At 52.5% G+C, this 10,121-nt stretch overlaps 1 protein-coding gene across 4 annotated transcripts in view; it reads right to left on the bottom strand.

Annotated features, from left to right (window-relative positions):
* CSF1R (colony stimulating factor 1 receptor) overlaps nucleotides 1–10,121 on the bottom strand; it is a 28,613-nt gene that overhangs the window by 15,907 nt on the left and 2,585 nt on the right. For 3 of the 4 annotated variants that reach the window (XM_025200997.1, XM_025200996.1, XM_014518758.2), the window contains exons 2-6: nucleotides 5,117–5,371; nucleotides 3,940–4,221; nucleotides 2,898–3,034; nucleotides 1,630–1,789; nucleotides 964–1,153 (exon numbers count right to left, since the gene is read on the bottom strand). In XM_025200997.1, coding sequence (XP_025056782.1) covers nucleotides 964–1,153; nucleotides 1,630–1,789; nucleotides 2,898–3,034; nucleotides 3,940–4,221; nucleotides 5,117–5,371 — 1,024 coding nt within the window. The remainder of the gene's footprint in view (nucleotides 1–963; nucleotides 1,154–1,629; nucleotides 1,790–2,897; nucleotides 3,035–3,939; nucleotides 4,222–5,116; nucleotides 5,372–10,121) is intronic. The other variant, XM_025200995.1, reaches the window with a different exon arrangement.

Below are 10,121 nucleotides of genomic sequence, written 5' to 3'. Positions count from 1 at the left end.
ACAGTGGCTCCCCCCTCCCCCAAAGCCTGTTCTGTTCACTCCATGTCCCTAACCCCAAGCCCAGCCTGTAGAGCCTGGACCTGAGCGACAGTCTGACTGACTACCCTTTTGGTAACTTTGCACTTCTGTTCCTCCTCTGGGTTACTTCTGGTGCCTGAGAAATGAAAGAGGAATTGCCAGCTCCTTCCAGCTAGTAGGACGTATCTCCGAGCATCCTGTTGTGGCTCAGCTTGACTCGAGGAAGTGATAAGTGTACAGTCCCAGCTACCCTTTTTCCCCCCACCTATTGACCATCTCCTAGTGCCTGGGCCATGTCTGTCTGGCCTCAGATCCTCCTCCAGCTGGTGCAATCATCCTCTGACCAGGGTGTGAAGCTCCAGAAGCCAGGGGGTGCAAAATTCAAGCAGCAGGAGGTGCTGAGGGCAGTCATGCCACTGGCCCCAGGGTCAGCTAAACCCGTGATGGAGGAGTGAGGGGATTTCTAGGGCCAGTGGATTGTGTGCATCTGTGGTGCCAGACCCTCAATAAAGCAGCATCTGTTATACAGTCTTGAAGCTCCCAGGCCCCTGCTACACCAAACACAAGTGTGATGAAGAGGTGGCACCATCTGACCTGCTGGTACCCAATGAGCCGCCCTGTGCTCTTTGTCCCAAAGACCATACATTTTAGCTCTGGTGGCAGCCACCCATGAGAGTGACGGGGGCTCATGCTGTGACGCCTCTCAAAAATTAGGCTGCCAGGTTGGCTCAGGTGGGGACACTTTCCTTAATTACCTGTGTCTTTTCCTTCCTCGCTCACTCAGGTGTTTTGTGGCTGGTGGACGCCAGACCGAACATTTCCCCTCCCTTTGCTCTACCCGCCGGTGGCCCATAGAAATAGTCTGCTGTAGGGATGCCAGTCTGGAAGGGGAAGGGTTCCTCTGGCAGTGTTGGGTATATGCCCAGGAGAGAGGGGACACCGTACCGGTTGTTACCAGTCACCATCTGGTTTTCAAGCTGGGAGTTCTCAACGTCCTCCGAAGGGTTGTGATGCCTCCAGCCCCAGTCGTGAAGGGGAGGGTAAGCCTCAATCTGGACCTGCAGTTGCAAGCTCCCTCCCAGCGCTATGTTCTGGGTGGTGTTTTGCACAGGAGACAGATGCACATAGCCTCTCTCTGTGGGACCAAAAGAGCAAAGACGGTCAGCGGGGGTGGCCATCCCCATCCAGGAGAGCGGTGCATGACTCCAGCGCCCTCAAAGGAGTCCGCTGCACTTACTCCAGAGCAGATTTGGGGGGAAGAAAGAACATTTACTGATCTCTGTCGCTGGCACGATCTATTTTAGTCAAACCTGGCATCAGGCAGTAGCAGGGTACCCTTCCCTGATGGGTGGCCAATGGATTTATATGGTTTTAAAGCCAGGGAAAAGACAGTGGCACCTGTCCATCATCCCTTGAGACATGTAAGCTTTAGTTCACCTCATCCCTGCAGACTACTGGGACTGAAATCAGCCCCTCATTGGGCAGAGCTGATCCCAGTGCCTCTGATGGCAAAACAACACTGGAATATGATGCAGTAGATGCCAGCAAGGATCACGTCTGTGTGATCACGAAACAGGCACATTGTTTTTAACCCCTTTAGAAATTGCTCACCTATGACTTTGAGCATGGTCGACAAACTCCTGGATCCACCTGAATTGTTAGCCATGCAGGTGTATCTTCCACTATCTCCTATTGTCACTGCAGCGATGGTCAGGGTAACGTTAATGATGTAATCCTTCTTCACATAGTCAGTGGTTTTGGTGATTGCGGCCTGCAATCAAAGGAAAGGTCCATTAGAGCAATCGGTTTGGGAAGGGAAAAGCCAAGACTTAATGACTGGACCTGTCATCTTGTTTCCCCCGCATCGCTCTGCTTTGCTCTGTGTAGCTTAAGTGCACATGAGCAAACAGGTATTTTAAATTTAGGTGTTCAGTACTGGTACTGTACAATATGGACAGGCATGCATCTTTATTTCCATTAGTGCCAGCCCTGCCTCTAAGTCATATGTATGTTGCTTCATCTGAAACCAGAGTAATATTTAGTATATCAATGCGATCTCTTAATTTAAGCTGGTCAGCTGTCATTGGGATGTCAGTCCAATGTGGGATTTTATGGCGCCCTTCCAGACATGCCCTTAGGCAGCACTTTGGCATGATAAGGTAGTGATGTGAAGAAATCCCTGATGTAGCTGGGATGTGGAGGACCTGGCACTGCATTAAGTGCTTTATGCCAGTGCCCTAGAGCAGAGGTACTCAACCCATGAGACCCCCAGTGGGTGAGGTGACTTGCGGTCCCCAGACCTCTGGGGCCTGATCCTGGGTTGTGGGGTCTGATTTGGCCCGTGGACCAGCTCTGTGCCCCTCATCTGGACTGTAGGGCCAAATGTTGAGCACCAATGCTCTAGCGGCTATAAAGAAAAGTCTTCCCCCCTCTTCCCTTTCTCTAGGGAGCTTGCATGGGTGTGTTGAGCACGTTTGTTGGCTTGTAAGCTCTAGCATTGACATTTCTTGGGGGAAAGCCGTCTGGGAGAAGCCAGTTCAGTTTCCCTCAGAAGATGTCAAGGTTCATGCTCAGTGAACCCCAATAAACAACATGCAATTTATTCTTCAGTGCCGCGAGACGCCAAGATAAAGACCTATGTTTGACTCTGGGCGAACCGTCGCTGCACCAAAGAGGAGAAGGGAAAGAATGGGCGGCTGTGCTCAAAATCTCCACGGCTGGTGAGCAATGCCTAGTCTCAGCCTGGGCTTCTGTCCTTTGCTGCAGTCTCCTCCGTCCATCTGGTGCGTGCCTGAGTTAAGTGTCCCCAGTGCCACCTTTTCCCTCGCTTCTCCAGGGATGCACCCTGCCGTAGAGCCGGGAGCGCTACTATGACTTACTTTTTCAGTCGGATGCCTCCACGCGATGTCGTACTTGTGGGAAGGAGCCTTTACTTGGCAGGTGACCCAGAAAGGCTCACCCTGGATTCGCACGTGGTCTTTAGTGTCCATGGTGACTGAGACGGGTGCCTCCACTGCTGAGCAAAGGCAAATGCATGTCCAGGTGAGTTGTACAAGGGTGCTAAGGTCTTTGCTTCCTGGGGGAATTTCCAAGGGCTTGCTGACTTCTTCCTACCGTCAGCTCTCCTCACCAACCCTGATCATTCCTCTCCCTCTGGAGTCACCATTGCATCTGCTGCTGCCATTTCTACACCCCCATCACTGTCCCTGCCAGGCAGCTCAGCAGGTTCAAAGGGAAGGGGAGGCCTGTCTTGGATGGGTCCCCATTTAAGAGGCATAGTGCAAAGACCTTGGGGCATGCGGGCTCCCAGAATGAAGAGCAGTGTCTCAAATGCATCTACAAGTACCCAAAACCTTGCTTAAAAATTGTTCTCTAACTATTTAAGTTGGTCTAATAAAAGAGATCAGATTCACCCAAAGAACCTTGTCTACCTATGTCTTTAGACCAATGCGGCTACAACCTACACCCCTGTCTACAAGTACCAGAGCACCAAGGAGGCAGGAGGGCAGGGTCCAAAGTTATGGTCAGTGCTAGTGGAATCCTGCTGACTGAACCTGTTCTTCACGGTGATGTTGTATGTGGCCCTCCCAGTGCTACGCAGGCCACTAAGGAAAGTTTTCCATCAGGCTGTGGAAGAGTTTTCAAAGGGACACTTTAAGTCTACCCAGGGGACAACCCTATGGGACAACCATGCCTTGGCAGGGAGGTAGACTTAGGGCGATTTTAAAGGCACCTCTGGGGTAGGTGACCAACTTTAGTGGGAACTGGGCACATAACTTGAAAATTCCTGTCTCAGGGACCCCGTTGGTCTTTCCCATCCTTAACCTCTCTGGTCCTTCCTTCCTTGGGAGAATTCCCCCCACCAGTGCTACCACTTCTCATGGAGCGGCTGGAAGAGCAGCCAGAAACCTAACCCTTCACCTTCAGAAACAAGCAGTCTGATCCTTGCTGACTTCTTTGCTTCTCCGTTGATCAGGACCTGGCATCTGTAGTAACCTTTCTGAGCCTGCTGGACTCTGTATATCGTTACTCCATCCTGAGCACTGAAAGAAAACTCCGTCCCTGGTAAGATGGAATGGCTGTCCATTAGCAGGGTAATGTTGGATCCATAGGCTGGGTTGGTGATCAGACAGGGGAGCTGGGCGTCACTGCCTTCCTTTACTTGGACTCTGTAGGTGCTAACGTACCACACGTTCGTAGGATCTGTTGAGGGGATAAGACAGACCAGACTGAAGTTGAGCAGAGCCGGGTGATAGGTCCAGCTCCCATCTATCTTCCCTGCATGGCTGCCTAGCTTTTAGCTGGTGTCAGGCAGTCCTGACCCCACTGATAGCCCCACAGCTTATTAAGACAATTGCCAAGGCAGATCGAGGCCATGACATTTAAAAAGTTTAGATGGGGTTGTGAGAGTGGCAATTAGCCCTTTAATAAGTGACAAAAAAAGCTGGAAGAGTCAATCTGACTGGCTAATGAGGAGCTGGAGATGCCCGATTGCAAGGTCCCCCTGAAAGGCAGAGGCAAAAACGTGCTATCGGACCATTTTGTAGGCCCGGCGTGGGCTGGGTGTAGGAGCCCGTGGCTCTGAGTGCAACCTGGCTTTCCATATGTACCGCAGAGCTCTCGCAGATGTAAAGCTTCAGGTGCAAGTTATGGGTTGGCTACACAGGGACAGGTCTTCTGTTAAAAGTTTGGGTGGGAACTTAAAGGGAATAGAGTTGTGCCTGGTATGGACCTGGCAGACGCACCTATTCTGGGCCTTTTGGGTTAGCTTATGTTGCTTAGGACTTGGTTTAACCTGAGGAAAAGCTATTTGAATAGTGAATAATCCTACCTAGTTCTTGTAGGGACTTTTCATCCTTATACCTTAAAGTGCTTAAAAAAAAAAGGGGGGGGTGGTGGGAGATGTTGCACCATTAGCTACATTTTATAGGTGGGAACAGAGAGGCCCAGGGATGTGAAGCAACTGGAATAAATGACCCAGGCATCCTGTTTTCTACTCCTGTACCACCCACTGAGCACACTGCCTCCATGAGGGGTTTTATTGGCATAACTGAAAACCATCCTATATCATCAACAGAGCAGGATGTGGTATAGCTACCTCTCACAAAGAGATGCACAGAGGCTCTCCCACGGTCGCTGCTGTTGGTGTAGGCACACTGGTAGGTGCCCGTGTCCTTGTAGGTAGCACTAGCGATAGTAAGTGTGCTGTTAGTGCTCATGGTGTGCACAACTTTGGTTTTCTCTTTGGTGATCCATTCTACACTGGAGTCTCCATAGCAAAGGAAGTTCACCGGGTCTCCATTGTTCACTGTCACAGTGGGGACATTGGGTTCAATGGTTGGAGATGCCAAACCTGCAAGCAAAGAAGGAGAGGGTGGATGAGCAACCCAGGTAGGAATTCCCATGGCAGAGCACAGCTTTTTAGCAAGGGCTCAAGGAAACATCTCATGTCAGACTAGTTTGCTCCTCGTACGTATACAGTAAAGACCCTTTCCCTTGCTGGCACTCACCAAGGGGCATGGCTTTCCAGCTTTTCTGATGGAAAGAGTTGGGTCCAGAGAAGAAATTAATGTCAGAGCCCTCAAACACTCAGGTGGCGAAGTCTAATCATCCAGATTTAATTAATGAACATAGGGAGTATGAAGAAGGCACCGGGTAATGTGGGGCCCCTGCAGGATATGCTTTGCAATCTGGTCGTTGCACCAGAGGAAAAGGCAGACCTTTTTAACAATTTCTTTGCCTCCATTTTTTTGTGTAGGGACTGGGAATCCCCCACCGAGCTTCAAGATGGACTCAGGAGAGACTCTGTCAGGCCCAGGGTCAGGTAGGACCAAGTTAGGGAACTTCTGGAGGGGCTGGACATGTTCAAATCAGCAGGTCCAGATGCTCTCGACCCCAGGGTGCTGAGGGAATTGGCAGGGGTCATTGTGGGGGCCCCTGGCATGGCTTTATAAGTGCTCATGGTGCTCTGGCCAGGTGCCAGATGACTGGAAGAAGGCCAATGTGGTCCCCATTTTCAAAAAAGGGAGGAGGGAGGACCCAGACAACTACTGGCCCATTAGTCTTACTTTGATCCTGGGGAAGCTCTTTGAGAAAATTATCCAGGAGCACATCTGGGAAGGACCAGTGCAGGGGGTGATGCTTAGGGGCAGCATGGGTTGAGTAGGGGCAGGTCCTGTCAGACCAACCTGGTGGCCTTCTATGATCAGGTCACAAAATCGTTGGATGCAGGTGTTGCGGTGGATGTAGTCTTTCTGCACTTCAGGAAGGCCTTCGACGCTGTCTCCCACATTTTTTTCTCATTAAAAAGCTAGGTGACTGTGACATTGATGCCTACACGGTCAGATGGGTCACAAATTGGCTGAGGGGCTGCACCCAGAGAGTGGGGGGGGACGGGTCATATTGGACCTGGAGGGATGTGGGCAGTGGGGGCCCCCAGGGCTCGGTCCTCGGGCCCATGCTGTTCAACATCTTCATCAGTGACTTGGACGAGGGGTGAAAAGCACTTTGTTCAAATCCGCTGACACCAAGATTTGGGGTGAGGTGGGCACGCTAGAAGGGAGGGACAGTATACAGCTGGACCTGGACAGGTTACAGGAGTGGGCAGATGAGAACAGGACGGGTTTCAACACTGACAAGTGCAAGGTGCTGCACCTGGGGAGGAAGAACCAACAGCATGCCTACAGGCTGGGGAACTCCCTTCTCGTCAGCGCAGAGGCAGAAAGAGATTTTGGAGTCATTATCGATTCTAAGATGAACATGGGCCGACAGTGTGGGGACGTGGTCAGGAAGGCCAACCGCACCTTGTTGTGCATCCACAGACGCATCTCGAGCAGGTCCCAGGAGGTGATCCTCCCCCTCTACGTGGCACTGGTCAGGCCGCAGTTGGAGTACTGCGTCCAGTTCTGGGTGCCGCACTTCAGGGGGGATGTGGACAGCATGGAGAGGGTCCAGAGGAGGCCACCCGCATGGTCAGGGGGCAGCAGGGCAGGCCCTACGAGGAGAGGCGATGGTACCTGAACCTGTTCAGCCTCCACAAGAGAGGGCTGAGAGGGGATCTGGTGGTCATGTATAAACTTAGCGGGGGGCCAGCGGGGAATGGGAGAGACCCTGTTCCCCCGAGAGCCTCCCAGATTAACAAGGAATAATAGCCATAAACTGTTTGAGAGTAGGTTCAAGCTGGACATCAGAAGGCGCTACTTCACAGTCAGGGCGGCTAGGACCTGGAACCAGCTTCCAAGAGAAGTGGTGCTGGCTCCTACCCTGGGGGTCTTTAAGAGGAGGCTGGATAGTTACCTAGCTGGGGTCATATGAGCCCAGTATGCACTTATGCCTAGGGCAGGGGGTTGGACTTGAAGATCTACTTAGGTCCTTTCTGACCCTACATCTATGACACTATGAATCCCGACTGCTCGGGGACTTTGCTGTCAGTCCGTCAGCGGCTGTTCTCTTCTGGCGGTTTCTGCATCCAGCACGTTTTCCTTCTCCCAGCTTCCGATTTTTGCCATCCCCAACTTGCTACATAGCCTTTTTGCACTGGGCCAAGCTTTGGGGCTGAACTCTAGGCATCCTCTTTGCCCATCAGCTTTTCTGGGGAACTGGTGTTTCCTTCTCCAGAACAAAGGGGAACCTGGACCCAGCTCCAGCCCTCTGCTCGCAGAGAAACCTGTGTCAGCGAGTTTTTTAGTCATGGCCTAAATTTAGGGTGAGGGGAAGTGAGACATGAATCAGTGTCCCAGGCCTGGGGAAGGAGCGCTCTTACTGCCTGACGCCAGGCCTTCGAGGGGACCGGAAACACATTGCGAAGGGCTAGCTGTGCTTCCAGGGGCTTGGCGGCCCCTGGCCCCTTTCCTCTGGCTACTCCACTTCTGCTTTTCTACCCCATCATTAGCCCATCTTAAAGGGACCTAAGCACACGCTAGGATATGGTAACATCTCCCCCTGCTCCTGGTTACCTAACCCCACTCTTTTATTCATTTAAGTTCATGGCATTCAATAGACCCAGTCCTGATTTCTCCCAGGGAGAGCAAAAATGTTCCTTGCTGCAGCCAGACAGGAGCCATGAAACCTGAGGAAGGATGTGCTTCCAAGCTGCAGAGAAGAGGGACACCGTGATAGCTGTAGGGTGGGAGAGGGGGAGATGAGAGAGAGAGGGGATCTGGACCAAAATGCCAGTCCAGCCCCGGGCACGTTCCCTGGAAGGGCAAGGGGACAGCACTGCGAATGCTAAATCCACGTGGTATTGAATCTTTCCAGGGGGAGGAGAGGAGTGAGGGGGGGACTTTTAGAGAGCGTCTTAAGGCCTTTCATGGTGAGGTTCCTGTCCCATATCTCCAAGGCTTTTGTTGACTGGACCCTGTCACCAATGTCCTGAAAAAAGGTCAAGTCTACCCAAGTGACAATAGGTAGATTTGACCCTATTCTGGCGGTGGCCCTCGTGTGCACGCAGGTAGACTAGTTGGACTGTGCTTTTTCTTTCACAGCTGCCTTCTCCCGAGGGTTGCAATGCTCACGGGGCTGCTTTGCTGTTGTAAATCTAGTCCATGCGAAGAGCGCTTTGCTGGTTTTTTGTGCAGAGACAGCTGTCCTGGCAATGTTCTCCCCGCGGAGGCATTGCTGACCTGTGGGCAGGCTGCCGCAGGGCCGAGATGAAGGCTTGGGGAATGTGGAAACATTTGATGCGTTGTTCCTTTTGAGGGTTGTTTTTTTTCTTTTTTGCCATTGTTATTTTTTTTTTCTTGCCATGGAAAGAGGAACCACTTCTCTCCTTTCCCAATTGGGGAACACATATCCCAGAATCCTCCGTAAGCCACATTTTCCAGCTCTCTGCAGTACAAGGTTTTTCCTCTCCCTTATATACAGGAATGAGTCCTAGGACAGCAGTTCCCAACCTTTTTTTATACTACCGACTTGCATGGGAGTGGGATGGGGCGCACGGAGCCGGCTGCCTCCCTCCCGGGGCTGCCCCGCTGCCTGACTTTAACCCTGCACATGACTGCCGGTGGTGGAAGCTGCTCGCCCAGCCAGATAGATGGGGTCTAAGCAGGGTGTTCGTCCCGGTCCCAATGGTTGGGAACCTCTGTCTAAGAGGAAGGTAGTAAGGGGGGGTGATGTTTTGCTCACATACTAGTTTCTTGTCCATCCTTGCCCTCTGTGCCCACCTCGCTAGGGGCTGTGGTTTGCTTGGCAGACTCTTCTGACTGGCTGCCAGTCTTGACATCTGCAGCTTTGGCTTGGCTTGGCCAGAGCACCTTGTTCCCATGTACTTCTTAAAGGAGGCATGTGAAAGGGGTTCAAGGGACACCACGTGGCTGTCGCTGAGAGGTGTGTGGTCAAAGGAGTCGGTGTCCCTTGCTTGGATGTTATTTCACAGACCCGTAGACTCCAGGCCAGGTTGTTTATGATTCATCAGCCGGCCGCAGAGCAATCGCCCAGTGACTCATGCATCGAGCCCGTCTCTTGTGATGGGGCGACATTGCTCCTGTCATCCAGCCAAGCGTGATATGAAGAGTCCAAGTGATGGCTCGCTCACTGCATGGGTGCAACGAAGCAGCAGTGCTGAGTGGTTTCCCTACCTGGGTAATGGTAGCACCGGAGCCCACCTGGGCATGAGATGAGGGGCTAAGGGGCACGGCAGGGCAGTAGATCATCCTGTCCCACCTCCTCTGCAGCGTGCAAGGACTTTTCCTTCTTCCTTGGGCTCCTGCCGACCTGCGTGAGACCCAGCACAGGGCTCAAGCATGTCTCCCACGCCATCCCCACCAGCTTCCTCAGCACTGTCAGTAAGTGCCGGCCATTGGCTTTCCCACACCAGCATTGTGTAACCGTGACCTCCAGTTACAGCATGAGGCCCTTTCCCCTTCTTCCAGCCCAGCCACAACTGTCAGCCATGCTCTTCCTCAGCTGTGTCCCCCTGGGGCTCCTAACTCAGGGATGGATGTGCGCTGGGGTGGGCATTCCCAAGCACGTGCCTCCATGTGTACACCAAACCCAGAAATAGGCTTTACACTGAGGTGTCCCCCTCCAGCTTGTCTGGAGACCCCAGCCTCCTGAGGGATGCTCCAGCCTGGCCTCGCTGGCATGTCACCAGACTCGGAGCCTGT

The sequence above is a fragment of the Alligator sinensis genome, unplaced genomic scaffold, assembly GCF_000455745.1.
Source record: "Alligator sinensis unplaced genomic scaffold, ASM45574v1 scaffold550_1, whole genome shotgun sequence".
In the NCBI taxonomy this organism is placed as follows: domain Eukaryota; kingdom Metazoa; phylum Chordata; order Crocodylia; family Alligatoridae; genus Alligator; species Alligator sinensis.
Note: the sequence above shows the minus strand (reverse complement) of the source record. Positions and strands in the feature narration are given on the sequence as shown.